The 18,687-nt window shown below is 38.1% G+C and overlaps 1 protein-coding gene across 1 annotated transcript in view; it reads right to left on the bottom strand.

Annotated features, from left to right (window-relative positions):
* Positions 1-18,687, bottom strand: part of MYO16 (myosin XVI) — a 270,411-nt gene that overhangs the window by 217,760 nt on the left and 33,964 nt on the right. The window contains exons 3-4 of the mRNA XM_032442003.1: positions 11,070-11,140; positions 7,527-7,670 (exon numbers count right to left, since the gene is read on the bottom strand). Of these exons, the coding sequence (XP_032297894.1) occupies positions 7,527-7,670; positions 11,070-11,140 (215 nt within the window). The remainder of the gene's footprint in view (positions 1-7,526; positions 7,671-11,069; positions 11,141-18,687) is intronic.

Below are 18,687 nucleotides of genomic sequence, written 5' to 3'. Positions count from 1 at the left end.
TATACTTTAAACTGGCATTCACAGTCATTTCCTGAGCTTTAACTATTCATCATTCTCTCCACATTATGGTTTCCTGATAAACTGACACAAAGGAGAAATAATTATTAAACAAGATAGAGTGGGAGGACAGAACTACTTTCTTCTGAGGACACAATTGTTTGTTCTGTTTTAATTGTTTCTAAAACCATGAAAGATATAAACCTTTCATAAAGTTCTAAAGCTAGCGACATCCTCCTGATCATTCCTCTCTGCTTACTAAAATAGTGTGATTAAAAGAACAAGGGCAAAATAACATGACTTGAGATACATTCCATACCAACTGTATGGGAAAAGGGAACAGAGAGTTGCAGCCCACCAGCAAATCTTCTCCTGTATTTTTTTTCCAGTAAACCTGTATCAGATTTTGGAAGAGATACATAAAAAAAGGAATTCTACGTTGATAGCAAAAGCAGGCAACCTACAGAAAATACTCAGGGCTAAAGCAGGAAATGATTAAATAATTAATAAATTCCATATGTGAAGAGGCAGTCAAATTTAAAATATTCAGCTAGTACTACTAGCACCGGAGTCCGATTTAACTAATTTAATATACTTTATGGGAAGATGGGAAGATCTCTCACCAGTTACCATCATAGGCAAGCAAGACATGACTTCGGGAAGACTAATTTATCACTGATTACTAGCAGAGCAGACCAGTAAGAACTAAAGACAAACTAAAAGCACCTGCTTTTTTAAAACTAAAAACAGATCTGTTCCATGTGGTGCCTATGGGCTTCAGGGGGACAGTCTGCTCTCCTTCTGCACTGAGCTTGGTGGCTGAAGGGCTACTCTCATGTTTATCACTCCTCTCTTCCAGTTTTTCTCTTTTCTTCAGTGTGCTCTCCCAGAGGCACATCCAGCAGCTCTGATCTGACATGGGGCAGCGCTGGGCTCTGCTCACAGAGGACACCCTTGCAGCCCCTCTGCTGCCAAAACCTTCCCATGTAAACCCTATAGAGTATTCTAGCACTTTTCTTTAAAGGGCAAATCTAATTTTGAATTGTGTTCTTCAGTTCCAGGTTCCAAAAAGCACGTGAATAAACATTTAACTGGCTGGCTGACAGCTCTTATATTTGCTTTTCCTAGTAATGTCAGGAAAAAAAACAACAAACCTAAACTAAAAATGCTACTCCCCAACTATCCTTTATCTGTACATAGAGGTTCCTGAGGATGTAGTATTGCTCTCTGCCATTCTAGTTAATTCACTGTCATGTTTATTACAGCAATGCTATCAGGTCAATGAAGGGATAAATATATTCAGTGTAAAGCACTGTACAATACTGTCTCTACTTTCCTAGTTTCATTTGACATAATCTGTGTTATGGAGGGTAAAAAACATTATATTCATGTTTCTCACTGCAAGACGCCTCCTGAAGATGTCAAAATGAAGTAATAAAAAATGACTGTTGAAATGAATTCTCACCTGTTTTCATTTTCAACTTTAAGCCAGTCAGCCTAAAAGAATTCCAAAACTACTTTGGTCTTGGAAGGAAAGGAGGGAAAAAGAACTACCAACAAAACCAAAACCAAAGATGTACTGCAAAAGAAAACTTGTAACTTCCACTGTTATGTGCAAGTGTAATTGTACAATTATATGAGTCCAAAGCTCAATGATGAATTATCCGTCACATGCTCTGAAATGAAGGTGTAACAGAAAGTCAAAAAGGTACTTAAAGATCATAACACAGCCATCATTTATCTTGAGAAAAAATACTAAACATGGGAGCTCAATGTGACTGTGAACCATTTAACACCTACATAAACACCACATTTCAAAAATTAAGAGAAAAGAATGGGTCAAGATCCAAATAAATATATTAGGGAACTGCACAGACACAAATCAGAATCTGATCAGTTCTATTTTTTCCATTTAATGTTCAATTCCTTGGGGCAGTAAATAGAGTGGAGGAGATGGAGCAGCTGAACAGCTTTGACCTCTGTTGCCTTTTTAATTATCCATGGCTGATTTCGTAAGAGTAGAGAATTCACAATAATTAAAAATGTTGTCAAGATGAAGAAAAATTAAGAGAAACAGGAGAAAAAAAAAAAGTCATTTAACAAAGTGATATTTTATACACCCTACTCTTTGCGCAGCTAAGGATTATTTACTAAATTGCAACAGTACTGATTTCACTATTTCAATTAATTGTAACTCAGCATTTTTAATGAGACAAAGCACTCTGAAAACTAAATTGCAAATCTTAGCTAGTATTTCAATTCAATATAGAAAGCAGTACCAAAAATGAATGCAAAATGCAGCATTGTAATGCACACAGAGACAACGGGAAAGGAAAGCGCCCCAACCTTACAGATCTGGTGTCAGCATGCCCTGTCCTGAGACTTCACAAGACAACACAGGAAGACAGCAGATAACATCTTGTTACTTTTCATGCCATCTTTTAGACTTCATTTAAGCAGAAATGTATAAAAGCTTATGCATCTTTCTTCTTAAGTGAAAGTCACTTGATCACTCCCTTCAAGCTGCTAAAGAAGGCTGATGCACACAACATCCACAAAAAAGTCCGCTCACCCAAGGGAAACCCCAGTACTAATGCAGCTAGGCAGTGATTGATGAATCTGACCTTTCCCATTTCATTTGCATGTATGGCAACCAGACCTCCAAAGATAACCTTTGGTCTCTTCATTTCCTTGTGTGCTAGCAGCTGCCCCAGGGCAAGTTCTTTGGTGGTGGGCTAAATGGGATATATTTCCTGGCTGAACTGCCCAATGCCCTCCCTTGCTGACAGCTACGAAGTGGAGAAGACTTAAATATGTCCCATGGAAAGCTATACTACCTGGGGTAAAAAGTGCAGATGGAAATTGCTTAAGTATTCCATTCAGCACGAATTCCCAAAACTGCCTACAATTCCAGTAGGCATTCAGTAGGAAATGACAGCACATTAACACATGACATAACATCCACAGCCCTTCCTAGCTTTCAGGGAGAGGCAATTCGGCTAATAAGCTTTGTCTTTCCTATCTACCAGAGGACACAAACAGCAGGTTACCACAAATAAGCTGATGAACAACAGATAAATTACTATCTTGGCTGAGCCAGACAACACGAAGACCACCAGAAGCGCAACATAATCAGAAACTAGGTATGCTTAATTAAGTCTTCTTGGATAGACTTCTCAGATCTATACACTCTATATTCCCTCTTTTCTATTTTCCCTTCAGGAAACATTTTGAAATCCACACTAAGGAAACTTCCACTAGTCTCTATGACCGTTTGGTAGGAATTTGCTCAGGTCCCACTTGAAAGACCATGCTGTTATTTTTTGGTTCACATCTTTAAAACAGATAATAGAGCACTGTCTAGGTTATAAAGTCAACCTAGAAGAAATATTTATCTTAAAGTAATTCATGAGGGTACATGAAGTGTTATTTATTCTTTCAGCTAAAATCTGTGACATAATAGAAGCTGCCTGTGGCTCATATTAGTATTATCCAGGCTCATGCTACGCATTAGACATGGCCCATGAAACACTCCAACCTCAAGGCCAAGTAATTTCTAATATCAAATGTTCACACAAAGACAGTTCAAGGTTGTGAAAAATACTTGCCTCCAACCTCAATTTCCATTTTCACTTTGTCAAACATTATTAAAGATAGAATTAATGTCACGGTTCAAAAACTACTGCTTACCTAAGAATAATTTCCTTTCTCTCCACAGTACCCTATTCATTATTAAACACTCCAGAATGGAGTATAAAGGTATTATTATTTATCTGGTCAAGGAATGTATGCCTTAAAAATGCTTAATACCTAGAATGTAGGCAAATTTATTTAAAGTTTTGCAAATAAAATAGAGAATCACAGAATCACAGAATCACAGGGGTTGGAAGGGACCTCCAGAGATCATTGAGTCCAACCCCCCTGCAAAAGCAGGTTCTCTACACCAGGTCACACAGGTAGGCATTCAGGCAGGTCTTGAATATCTCCAGAGAACAAGACTCCACAACCCGCCTGGGCAGCTTGTTCCAGTGCTCCATCACCCTCACCGTAAAGAAGTTTTTGCACACATTCGTGCGGAACTTCCTACACTCCAGTTTCTGGCAGTTTCTCCTTGTATTGTCTCCAATACTAAATGTAAAAACGCATATGGATGTAACTCTGCTTACCAAGACTTTAATACATAAGATGATTTATTTATTCCAAGTTATTAGAAGACACCTGGAGAAGACCACTTATAATAAACAGGTGAAACAACATTCAAATTAGAAGAACAGGTAGAATTCAAAGAATACATTACATTTCTAATAGAAAAGCTGAAGAAATGGACATTCCAAAGCCAAATATGACAAAGGCTGCAACTCTACTGTTGGGAAAAAAAAAAAAAAAAAAAACGTACCTGAGAAAATTCTAAGCATTGCAGCCAGCTGGAATGGGACAGACCTCACTTAGTCCAGTAAAGTCTCTCAGCCTCTACAAGAGCTGGATACAAAATGTACCATTGGATAAGGAAACTAAAAGACACATGCCAAATTCATGCCAGAGGCCTTTCTAGAAGTTTACTAGTACAGATTATCACAGTCCAGGAATATTCCTGGACATATCTTAGTTTTCTAGAGCAGGTGCAGTCTCAGAGGCCATCAGAAGCCTAAGAGATTACAAGGTAAGATCTGATGTAGCTCAGTGTTAAAAGCAAAAGTACAGACTGGAGAAAGCAATCATAGAACAGTGTGAAAGTAACTCCAAGTTCCAAACGATGGTTTCACTGAAGCCCAGGTCATTTAAAGAAGGTCAGTCAGCAAGCACAGTACTTTTTTCAGATACATGGCATTTATCAGATATATGGCATTATTTTAGAGTTAGAAAAGTAAAATCATATTACTATAATTCACTATGATTAAGTAAATCTGAAGATTATCCTCACTACTGCTGAAGACTGTTTGCTTGTGATGACAAATTGACAATTCTAGGCATGTCCAACCCACAGCCCAGCACACCTTACACTGTGGTCACCCGCTGCACCACACTATCATGGCTGCAGCTCTCCCACATTGAGCGGGTCTGGCCCCTCATCACCAATCTAACATCAGTGTGCTATTAACCCCATCTATGCTGAAAATCAGCACATGGGGCACAGTGCAGAGCCAACTCTTTATGGCAAAGAAGTGTTCGGATTTTGATATATTAGCTAAGCACAGTCCCATGAGCAGCAAAAATATACAGCTATGCTTTCCACTGTGACAAAGGAACTGGAGGACAGGTTTCAAGACTGCCCAAAAAATCATCATTTCTTTTTGTTTATTTGCAATTCCATTTTTAGTTGTAAATGCATTGCCTGTAAATTTTCAGATGGAATGTATACAGTTGCAATCAAAAATCTGATCGTGTCTCTTCATCAGACATCTGTAAGCCCTCTCTTACCAAAGAGAAATATCCTTCATTCCAAAGTCATGCCTTATTTGTGTCATCACTTTTGGCAGTATGTACATTTGTGAACAAATATTCTCAAGGATGAAGCAGAGGGTAAATAAAGTTTCATCAAAAATCTCTAATGAACACTTTGAGAGCTCATTAACTGCAACCACCACTGTCAAACTCAACCAGTGTGTTACTTTCACTAAAACAAGATCAAATATCCCACCAGCTTTCTGTTTTTACTGCTCACTTCTTATATGTTTTAATTTAAAAAAAAAATAAATTGAAATTAAAATATGTTTTGATATTTCATATACATTATTATATATTTAATAAGAGCTGTTCCAAAAGCAGTGCCTCCTGTTTCATTATGTTGGCCCATGACATCAGAGGCAGATGGTGGTGGTATGACAGTATAGGTTCAATCTTCCTGCCAGTATTCCAGTGTGACAATGCAAGACAATTCCACTTCACTCTGGGTGGCCCAGGCAAGCTCATTGAGCTGGACACCCAGCATTCTCATATATTCAGCAAAGTGCAACTCAATATGATAGCTTTGACTTATATCACTGAGCCAGTACACGCATACAGTTGCAGAACAGTGCTCCCAGCTATAACTTTCATGCAGACAGATACTCCCCTACAAGACAATCTTAGCCAGCTACTTATGTCTAACTAGACAGCTTTCCACACAAAGTACTGCTGAGATTAGGGTCCTGGTGGACAAGTTGAACACTAGCCAATATTAGCTCTTGCAGACATAGATTTCCTGAACTGCACTACCAGCTGGCCAGGGCACTGGTGGAAGCTCAAAACTGATAAGGCAGATTCCCTGGTACAAGCAAGATGCGAACAACCTGGGGAGATCCTTGCAAAAAGCCATAATAATGATGAAAGGACTGGAGCATGTCATACAAGGTGAAGCTGGGACTCTTCAGCCTTGAGAAGGCTCAGGGGAATCATATCAGTTTACATAGATACTTGACTGAGGGAGTAGAGAAGATGGAGCCAAGCTTTTCTTAGTAGTGCTTAGTGAACAGGCCAGGAGGCAATAGGCACAAATCAAAATATGGAGAAGAAAGTTTAAGCCTAAGAAAAGGCTTTTTTTCAATGCAGGTGGTCAAACATAGGAGTGGGTTGCCCAGATTTGTTCTATACTTCTCATCCTTCCAGACATTCAGTATCTGACTGGACACGGTCCTAGGCAAGCTGCTGTGGCTGGCCCTGCTCTAAGCAGAAGGGTTGGAATAAACAATTTCCCAAAGTGATTCCATGACAATTATTACCAAGGACACAGTCTTTCAAAAATATTTCTCCCTTAATTTTACCCGTAACAATGAAATATCATTATAATATACAAAGAAATGCTGGTCTATTTGCAATGACCAATTAAAATATATATATATACAAATTTTAAATTGATGCAAATAGATTAGAAAACTATGTCAGACTATGAATTGTTTATGCACTACTGCTTTAAAAAGCAATAGGAAATTAAATGGGACAAAGTTGCTTTAATATCTTGCACTAAAACTAAAGGCTGCAGTCCCACTAACAGAAGCACAAGAACAAAGTTGTTCTCTACAGAGGCTGAATGTTGTATCTATCACTACACTGGGTATATATAGCTTCAAAAAGTCAAAGTTGATTAGACAAATATTAAGTTGGCTTCATTTTGGTCATGTCTGCAAATACTTCTTCATGAATACTGAGTGTAATTGAGTGAATATTTGCTTTTAAGAAGGAGGTTCTGATAAGATTGTCTGCCAACACAACCCTTAACAGAAAGTGACAAGGATAAAAGAAAAATTATCTGAGTATCCCATTTGGGACTGAGTGCTTATCAGAGATATAAGCTCCTGACTACAGGGAAGAGACAGAGGAGACATGTCATGACATACATTCATAATGTATTCTTATTAAAGACTTGAAAATGCCTTGCTATGTGTGTTCTAAAAATCCTAAGCACAAAAACAACGTCAAAAAATAAACATATACAATATAGCTTTCACTGATGTGATTAAAAATATAGTGCTTTCACACAGCAATTTCAAACTGTATAGTGCTACGTTCTGTTTCCTTTTCAAGCACACAATGCACTGGACTGTTTTACTTACTAGCAGCAGCAGCAGGACAATATCAGGATTATCACATGCACAGGCTACATGCATTGATGTCCAAAAATCCTCATCTTGATGATTTACATTCACTCCTCTGTCAATCAGAATTTCTGCAGCAAATGCATTATCGTAGCGAGCACACTAGAAGAAAGAGAAGATTAGGGATAGCATTATACTCCGTGTATAATTGAATCTATTGCATATTTTTTTCTCTATTTAAATTTAACAGATGATATATTCGTAGACAACAGCTGATGAATCTATAGAAATAGTTCTGCAGAGACACCAACTCGCATATGTACGACTCATGGAATCCCTTATTCCCTGTGAAAAAGCACTAAATAAAATCCGCTGAAAGATGCAGTGAAAATGAGCTTTCTATTCATTCAATACTGTCCTTGAGAATTAATGCACAAGAACTGAATGAATGCATCATAAGCAGTAGGTTGCAAGTATATGCACACTCACACACAGACATCCACAAATACACTAACTTCTGCCTTTTATGCAGTTTGTAGCAGTAATACACACCTCTCTATACTTCAGTGCACCACCCTTAGCAATTCCTGTTCAAGTCTCTCTGACAAACACATATGCTACACACCACAGGCATCCTTGGGGTAGTGTGGGTGTATGCATGCATGCAAGCATGTGTGTTTGTACACTTCGTTTCATTTTGAGGACAGAGATAATTTTTTTGCAAAGAAGATTAAATTAGCATAGGCACTGTTTTCAGTTAATTCTTTTGGCCATATCTCTGACCACATGTGTTTATGGATGATACTTAAGGACAATTAGAGCACCTAAGGTAACATCCTGACTCTGGCCTTGCATATGAGCTCAGTAACTAGAGAAGGAATCATCTTTCTTCGCTACAGAAGCTACAAGGAGCCTAAGTTTCTATATTAGGTAGTTGGATGCTTTGAATACCATCCTTAATATCTATGCCTCATCCAATATTTACAGCTGTGTAACACTTCCTTGCCCAGGAAATCACACATATACAGTAAGTGCACAAATACAGTGAAATTTGCAAAAAAATTCACAGAATTTTAGAATCGCCAAGGTTGGAAAAGACCTCTAAGATCATCCAGTCAAACCATCCACCTATCACCAACATTTCCCACTAAACCATATCCCTCAGCATGACATCTAAATGTTTCTTGAACACCTACAGGGACAGTGACTCTACAGTGACAGATGACCTAGGCAGCCTGCGCCAGTTTCTGACCACTCTCTTGGAGAAGTATTTGCTAACAACCAACCTGAATCTCCCCTGCCATTCCCCCTAATCCTAATCACTACTCACATGGGAGAAGAGTCCAACCCCCAGTTCACCACAGCCTCCCTTCAGGTAGTTGTACCCGAGCCTTCTCTTCTCCTGACTAAGTAGTCCCAGCTCCCTCAGCCTCTCTTTATAACGCTTGTGCTCCAGCGCCCTCACCAGCTTCTTTGCCCTTCTCTGAACACATTCCAGGGCCTCAGTGTCTTTCTTATAGTGAAGGGCCCAAAACTGAACACAATACTAGAGATGTAGTCTCATCCATATCGAGTACAGAAAGATGATCACTTCCCTCCTCCTTGGGAAGGAGTGGCAACACTAATTCTGATACAAGCCAGGATGCCATTGGTCTTCTTGGCCACCTGGGCACCCTGCTGGCTCATGTTTGTCTGAGTATCAACCAATACCTCCATGCCCATTTCCTCTACATAGCCTTCCAGCCACTCTGCCCCAAGCCTGTTGCGTTGATGGGGGTTGTTGTGACTAAAGCGCAGAACCTGGCACTTGGACTTGAACTTCATCCCACTGGCCTCAGCCCAGCAATTCAGTCTGTTCAAATCCCTCTGAAGGGCCATTACTCCCAAGCAGATCAATACTTTCTCCCAGCTTGGTGTCACCTGCAAACTTACTGAGGGTGCACTCAGTGCCCTCATGCAGGTCATCAATAAAGACAGTGAACAGGATAGGCCCCAGTACTGACTTTGGGGAACATCATTTGTGACCGGTCGCTCACCAATTGGATTTAATGGATTTAACTCCATTCACCACCACTGTCTGGTCCCGGTCATCCAGTCAATTCTTTAATCAGAAAAGTTTCCATCTGTCCAAGCCACAGATTGCCAGCTTCTCCAGGAGAATACTGTGGCACTATGTCAAAGACTTTGCTGAAGTTAATTTAGACTAAGTTAACAGCTTTCCCCTCATCCACCATGTGGGTCACTTGACATAAGAAGAAGATCAAGATGCTAATTTGCAAGTGAGTATGAAATAATTATTCTGTCACATCTAATATCATGTGTAGAACCACACCATGGCATCCAGTTTGCTCATCTGCATTAATATGACATGAAAGCTAGGACACTGGAGGAAAAGGGGAAGAAGTAAAAGTGCCCTGATGAGTGCCATTGTGCAATCAAGACATAGCTGAGGTACCTTGTTGACTGTAGGAATTGTATATAATACTGGGTTCATAAATACAGATACAGATGAAAATTAAACTCTTGGAGGTAAAAAAGCAGTAATTCATGAAACAATTTTCAAATACACTAACAAATTATTCAACAGAAATTAAACTCTGATATACTGTATCTCCTCTAGTATCTAGATTTATCTAGAGAACTTCATGGCAGCTATGTAACTGACCGCTCCAGAAACTGATAGTTTCATTTCAACAGTAGCACCCATAATCTCACTAGTACAACTTACGTTGAGTTGTTAATGTTCAAGTTTTAACAACTCAGAGATAAGAAATTTTATAATACAGATCGACATAATCTCATACCAACCACATTTTCAAGCTACTGTAGAGCAAAACAATTTCTAAAGGGCTTCCACTGCACTGAATCTTTGCCAATAGCTTCAGTATCTGCAGTCTTTGCTGTATGGTAGTCTTTCTCCTACATGCCCTGACATCTTCCTTCTCTTTTGGTCATTGTATATGAGTAGTTTTCCTTCTACCTTCTACTTAATCATAGAATGATAGAATCATAGAATTACCCAGGTTGGAAAAGACCTTGAAGGTCATCAAGTCCAACCACAGCCTAACCACAGTACCCTAACTCTAACAATCCTCTGCTAAATCATATCTCTGAGCAATGTAAATACTGATAAACTAGATGAAGACTGTGTTAGATATCTATGAGTAAAAAATTAGTGTAAGAAAATATGCACAAAAACAGAAGGAAAATGTTATATCACGGCACTCTTCATATAGGAACAATGAATATTTGAACCACACAATTCTATCTTCAAAATCAAACAGTTTTTCCTTTTGTTCTTATTGTGCAGAAAATCTATAAATAAAACATTTCATTTTAGTTAAGTTAGTTACCATTCCTTTAATATGATCCACCCTTTGATAAGCAATTTGACCATTTATTTCACATGCATAGCTGGATGCCTTCATAATGACCATGGAGGCCAGTGTAGATAAAAAAAGTATTGCTAAGAAATTCTTCTTGCTAATATTCCCAATCTGCTACTCAGTATCCCACTGTATTTATCCACAGTCACTAACACTAATATTCAATCACTCTTACCAGATGGAGCAAAGAACCTCCTGAGGAAACAAGCATATGAGGGTCAGCACCATCCTTCAACAGCCGCAGCACTGAAATATCAAAGTAAAGAGGAACAAGAGTTAATGCAGCAATACAGCCAATTCCGAGCTGCTAATTACCTGATTCTTCCCCATCTTCATTAACAGATTTAATAATATATGCAAACTGCTGAAATAACATTTGCAAAACTATCATGTCAGCATCTCCCATCTCATCTATTTTAATGGCTAGGCCTGGAAGCAAAGAAGCTTTAATAACGCTGTTAAATATGAACAGTATCAAGGGCTGCTCAAAAGGACAGATGATGAGCATGTTAGCTCTGTACATAGGAGAGGGGAGGAAAGAGACTCTTACTCAAGGTCACAATCACCTTAGGAGCAAAATTGCAGTCTATCAGTTTTATTTGATTTTGAAGAGTTCCCATAAGACTTGTTGGCTTTTTCAGTAAATAATTCTAAACAGCATTCATAAGTTGTATCACTCAACACTAATCAGCAAACCATAGCTAAATCATCTGATCAGCACTCAATTTAACCTTTTCAGTGCATTGTCAGATTACATATGCAGGATAATTCTTAAAATAATATTCACAGTTCAGCCTCACTCCCAGTTACATCTATCAGTCTCCCTTTTGAAATGAACACAAGCTTAAAAAGCAAGCAGAAAAACAACCATGTTTATCAGTGCCCACTCAAGGGTAAAAATTCAGCACTTTTTCCCAATGGTCTTCACTGCCTTTATAGTCTTTTCACTTGGAATTTAAGCACTGAATAACTCAAGGCACCAGTGCTCATTCCTAGAGCAGAACAGAGAAGTTACACTGTCAGACGCCCTCAGGGGAGCTAAACCCGGCACTGCAGTCCCTTCTTCACTGAACTGGTAAGAAAAACCCTTTTAAAAAGCCTCCAGCCATGAAAGTAACTTCCAATAATGGCCCATCAATAGGAACACAGCTCATTTTGTCCCCATCATCTGGAAATTCTGGGTTTTATTCCTATTTAAGATTCCTGGATGAAGTTGTACAAAGGTCCACAAAACATTCTAAAGATCTTGATACCCCAAACCTCTGAGCCACTGCAATTTCTGTCCTACAGGAGAGCCATAAATTTGTCTCACAGCTGTTCCAGCTCCTAAGAGTCTGTCAAGAAAACCAACATAGAATGGCTTGGGTTGGAAGGGCACTTAAAGTTCTAGATCTAAAGATCTAGACACAATCCCTGCTGTGGGCAGGGTTGCCAACCAGGCATTTGGCTGCATTTGGCTGGTTGAACCTCATTGGATCCTCATGTGCTCACTTTCTAAGTTCATCCAAGTATCTCTGGACAAACTCTAATTGTGTCAGCTACACCACTCAGCTTCCCAATGTTCATGTTATTTGTTGATAATGGATGTTGAAGAGCATCGGTCCCAGGACAGACTCCTGGGAGACACAATTCATCACTGCCTCCACTTGGACACAGACCTATTGACGACAACTCTCTAGCTATGACTATCCAAGCAATTTTTTATCCACCAAATAGTCCAGCCTTCAAAACTCATCTCTCTCCAATTTAGAGATAAGGATGTAGTGGGGAACCATGTCAAAGACCTCAAATAATGTACATAATGTGCACCATCTCCTCCTTACCCATGCATTTTATGTGTTTTCTTTATCTTGAGAGTATCTTAATTCCATTTTCACTGCCCTAAATGTACTTACTGCATTTAAACATTTGGTTGACCTATTTGAAAGGAATCAGCTTTCTTCTCATACACTGTAGATTTTCACAAGTACTGTCTTTGGAAAATGCTAAGTTATTTCTTATCGTGTGTCCTAGACATATGCTGCCCAAGAAAGGAAATCTGGATAAATGGTTGCAAGCCTGTAAAATTCATGGGACTAGAAAAGGTTTGGCATTATCATTACTAACTGCTCCACACACAGTAAGCACAGTGGTATATAGTGAGCAAATATTTACATTGGTTATGCAAATCCATTAAATTTTCTGCTCATGTTTAAACTTTGAAAATCAAACATCAATCCAAACCACTGTATAAATTCACAATTTATGAGTAGCTCCATGTGCCCATTTCATCTCACCCAAGGTTTTGGTTTGGTTCATTTATATAACCCTGAAAGACTAGATGTTCTGGCAAATGCCACTTTGAAAGCTAACTACAATTAGAAGCTCCCGTAGTCTCTAGTTTATCCATTAAAAGCAGAAGTGGAACATTAAGTAACCTGAAATAAAGCAACTGCCAAGCAAGATGAAAAGTACCAAAGGAGAGAAGGAGGGTGGAGAAATACATACGTATTTTCATAACCTCAAGAAAAAGAATGGATGAATGACAAAAAACAATGCATTTCTTTTTGCCCTCAGGCCTAGAAATTCAGTTCTAATGTACACAAGTGTCCTCCTCCAGACAGAGTCCATCAACAATAAAAGCACAGAACTAAGTTCCTCCCTTCTTTTAATATCTAAATCGATGACCATATAAGGAGATGCTTCCTCCACCTCAGGTTTAAACCAGTTAAGACTCTTCCTAACTCCTTAAAAATGTTTGCAACTGTATCATTTTCATGAGACAATATTGTCAATGTCTGTATGTTACACCTTTTCTTTAGCAGGACATAAAACACTGATTCTGTATGATGAAAGATTTCCCTTCATCAAGCCTCCCAAAGTCTTAGTGCTTATAGAACAGTTATGCAGAAGGAAGGAACATCTTTCCAAAACCCATTCAGTAACACTGCTTCTGAAAGCAAGAAAATGACAAATCATTTCTAGATCTGAAATTAAAATTCATAACAATACACGTCTTCGCCCTGCTTCCTCCCCCCCAAGAAGAAATATGTAACAAGATTACATCACAAAGAAACAATATAAAACTGCAAGCTTGAAGTAGAATATTAATTATGACCACAAGGAAATGAACAAGTCATATTCAAAGAAACCAGAGTAAGTAGATAAAAGCTCAGCAATTCTTTTATTTGTCTAAATTATTTTTTCCTCATTACTCTGCAGTTTATTCAGTGCTTCGGGAAATTCACATCACAGAGAGTTCTTAGGAAGATATGTGAACTCTCAACTGTGCAAGAGTCTTTGCTCTGGATTAGGACTAAATGAAACATTCCTCTGCATATAAAGGCAAGTAAAAATATATTCCTCTTTTCTTGAATTCTACCCTTCTCTGCAAAATGTAATAAAAAACAATAAATAATATATATATAATATATATATAATAAAAAACAATGAAAAGATCACAGAAGCAAAACTCCCATGCCAACCATGCAATTCACTTATGTCTTCCACTGAAGGCTATACTAGTCAACAGTAAATTCTTCAATTTTATGTTCAGCTTTTCCTTTTGATAGAACTACTGCCATTTGGGGGAAAAAGTACCCTAATGAGGACAAGTCATACACAACTATATTCTAGAAATGCTGCATCTCCCTTAATAAGTGCAAATTTTAAGACAGTTTTCAAAGGATTTCTTTCAAAGCTAGTCTGATGTGTATTCTTCCATGGAAGAGAAATCTCCAGGAAAGAGAAGGGACTGAAAATAGGCCATAAGACAGGAAGCTGAAAATAAAAATTTATAATAACATTTTTAGTAAACTCTCAAACTCCTCCTTTGTATACTTAGAGATGTCCATCCATTCTTCTAAAATCTTTCATATCCAACATGCAAAATTATCAGCAAATTAAAGAAGAACTGATACAAGCATTCATAAACCATACTATCTAATAAACGTTTTTAAAAAGCACTGAAGTGATGAAGTCAGTCTCATGTTACAGTGTTAACTAAATTATTTCACTGACCTGAATAGCTTTCCACAATTCATTGACTGTGTCTACTGAATTACAGTTTCCTATGCAGCCCTACAGTCTAGTTACCAGTCACAGGCCTTGTAATACCTTCCACGAGGGGCTAGGGCTGTAAGGCTTACTTTATCTGGGCTTGCTTTGGCATTTTCATTTTTATCTTTTTTTAGCTGCTACAACAATTGTCTAATGACCAGTGTCAATTAGCTAATGTTTTAATTTGGTTTAAAGAACTGGGCAGTAAGTGTTAATAATTTTGTTATACATAGGAATAAGTAGTACTTATGCTGGGCTATTATTAATAGCACCTAGCTACTAGCTATTACACTATGTAGAAACATCTGTAACCTTACATGTTAGAAAGTAAAGGAGTACAAGTCTCAAGTAACAGCAGAACCTTGCGCACGATTCCCAAGGCCCCGGGGCTACCAACAGCTCACTAGTGACCAGTGGAAATGCAAACTTTAGATCTGGGTAAACCAGTTTTATTTTTAATAGGAAAGACAGAAAAAGAAATATTCAGTAAATGTAAAACTTACTTTCTCCTGTATTGAATATAGATTACTAGTAGATGTTTCTAATAGTCTTTCCTCTGGGACTAGCAGCTACCTAGTGTAAACTTTGCTCCTGTTAGCACTTATTTCTGTTCTCAGCTTAACAGGGATACATACCTCTAGCTGGAAGGCTTTACTTGTTCATTATGTGAAGAAATATGACTTACTGTGTACAACTAAGACCATGATGTTGCTGAAATGGAACTTTCTATTCACCTGCTGCCTCAGGCTGAATGTTTCTGACATTTCCCTTGTGCTGGCACAAGACAAAGACTACTTTTCAGCTAGATAAATTATTTGGGAATGGCTTGGAATGGCTACGAACAAATATGAACAGCAACCACCACTTTCAGCAATGGCCAAAAGTAGTTCTGGCGTAAATCAACCATGAAACTGTGTAACTGGATAACAGAAATGGCATTGAACCAAGAAGAACAGTATATTTTTACCTTCAATTAACAAAGTGCCCTATTTTGTCCGGTAGCCACTCCATAATCACATTGCTTATCCAACAATTGCATCTTAAGCCCTGCAAAGGTGCACCGCTTAGAATTCTTGCCTTCTTCATTCCTCCCTAATATGCTTTCCTTATTCCAGTCATGTTGCACTTTCAGCTTGAAGTGAAGATAATTATGAGGAACCTGTTAGACAACTCAGCTGCACTTGAGATGTACAGATGAACACCAATCTCTGTTATGTTAGTCCTAATCAGAACAGCAAATGAAATCAATTAAGATGTCATAAATTTTTAGTAAATGTCATCTTGGAACAATGATCACCTTTCCCATGATGAGGATAAAATGAAAATTCAAAATTCAAGAAGTATTACGTGTAGATTCCATCATTCTTTTAATTTGGCTTGTTTTCCTAACAAACACATTTGCAGTAGCAAAACTTTAACCACGTAACTAGTGAGACAGCTGATGCTTTCAAATGAAGCCCCATTCATTGGTCACACCACTTACTCAGAAAAATCCTTCTCTTAATGTCCCTTTAAAAAAACTCTTTCATAATCCTACTGCTTTTTCCATCCTTGAAGTATTTCCAGCAACATCTGTCAAATTTGTTTAAACCTCATCTTTCTTCTCATTTTCTGAAGAACTCCTGGAACTCAATCCCTGCACTGGAGCTCAACTGAACTTTTATTCAGCAAGAGCTAAATAGAACATTTCTTCAAGCAAATCCCACCTTTTCTGTTTCATTTTATATATGCAAAACTTCATCCAGCTCTTGCATCCACTGGAAAATATTTAAAACCAGAAATCAAATAGCTTATATGCTCAAGCACATTAATTACTAATTAATCTCCTTACAAAAATGTGATTATGAGCAGCAGTCAGATATGATATGCCACTAGCTGAGTGGTGGCACTGCCGGTAAAACACCTTTGTTTTGAGGACTCTATAAAAACAGATATTCACATGGAAAAGCACTTTGGACTAGGATCAATTCAGAGGAACAATATTAAAAACTAGTGGATCACATTACCTGCTTTTTTACATACCCGCGTTTTTTGGTTTTTGGGGTTTTTTTTTGTTTGTTTGTTTGTTTTGTAGTAGTATATTTATTTTTGTTCTTTTTTCACTCCACAATATTCATTTCCTACATGTCCTATAGTTACATTTTCAAACAGAATGCTCATGACTAGATAGAAACAGAAAAACAGAGACCACAGAAATTTAGAGAAGACTGGAAGTAGCCAATTCTAGCCAATTAAATATTCAGTTTTACGTACCAAAGATATTTCTAAAGCAGCACATCTCAAGGCTCTATGCAGTGGTGGTCACCCTTTGGTTTTGCCTCTGTTTCTTAATCAACTTTTCCAGAGCAAGAGCTCTGGTCATGTCAAAAGAGAAAACTGCTGTGGTAAGGTCTCACTAGTTTATAGAGCTGCGATTTCACCTCAGTGCAACCAGAACTTCTGCAAATCACCTCACAAAATAACACATGCTTAGCTAAAAAAATTGCTTCTATCATCATAGTTGATAGTACAGCAGGAGGTTTGTCAGCATAGCTATTTCCCAGGCCAAATTAAATAAGTCATCAAGGGCTGGCAGCATGGACCTGACTGAATTCTGAATTTTTGTTAGTAAGGTACACAGAGACATCCAACTGTACACTCAAATGTTTGTAGAACTGAATAAGTTTCAGAGCCTTACAATATTTTACAGTATGTTAAATTTATTTCAGAGTATTCAAGTCTCCAGTTCTGCAGTTATTATATACAATATGCCAAAACACACATCAGCAAAATAATTCATTCTGCGGGCAGTAGGCTCATTTGAAAACAATTGCCATCCCATGTTTTTCCCTAATGTAACACTGGAAGTTGAAGAATTTGCATACAACACTATTTTTTTCTGCTGAATAGACTGTACGCTGCCTCTATTTTATCATGTCTGTTGATCCTATACCAGAATTACTTAATTGGCATAAATCAAATTACCCTTGACTGGAATTCCATATAAAGTGATACTCAGTCCCTCTGTTAACTCTCACACCATGCACAGCAAGTCTATGCCAGCTGGTTTAGAAGCAGTGTAAGCAAGTCATTAAGACTCCTATTAGAGATCTTCAAGGATAACAGGCTATTATCCTGCTTAGCAGCTGCTAAATGGTACTAATTACCAGCTGTAGACCACTGACTGTTAAATTTTGTACATATATAGTGTTATTTCCAGGGTGTGCACAAGTAAGCAAACTTCAACCAGAACAAACTAGGGATATTACTTAAATATACATTAATCCAAAACAGTCACAAATGCAGCTTATGAGTGGCCAGAACTGTGATGGAAATGCCTGATTCCAGGAATGTCTTACCACTTGGCATACTCTTCTCAGGCATCCCTTTCCACAGGACATAATCTGTGACAGCATATATGTCATCAAAATGCAAGTTGCTTCACTCGTGTTTATGATTCATTTCATGCACCCCTACTTTTGACTTTGTATAGCAGCAGCACATGTCCATCTGCCATGAGCTGGTATGAAGAGGTAAGCCAGCTGTATGCTAACCTTATGAAACGCAGCTTCTATCTGATTCAGTGCCCCAAACACAAGACAAGCATAAAGGAGTAGCACAAAATGACAGAACAGTAGCAGAGGACACAAAGGAAAGTAATTAATGGCAACCTCAATTTAGCTTAATTTTAAACTGTTAGAAAGATACTTTTCAAATGTTATTTGGTATCATATGCATCCTTAGGCTACTGTCAAAATTATGCCACAGTGGCTCCA

The sequence above is a fragment of the Coturnix japonica genome, chromosome 1 (assembly GCF_001577835.2).
Source record: "Coturnix japonica isolate 7356 chromosome 1, Coturnix japonica 2.1, whole genome shotgun sequence".
Classification (NCBI taxonomy): domain Eukaryota; kingdom Metazoa; phylum Chordata; class Aves; order Galliformes; family Phasianidae; genus Coturnix; species Coturnix japonica.
This window is presented reverse-complemented; position numbering and strand designations above follow the sequence as displayed.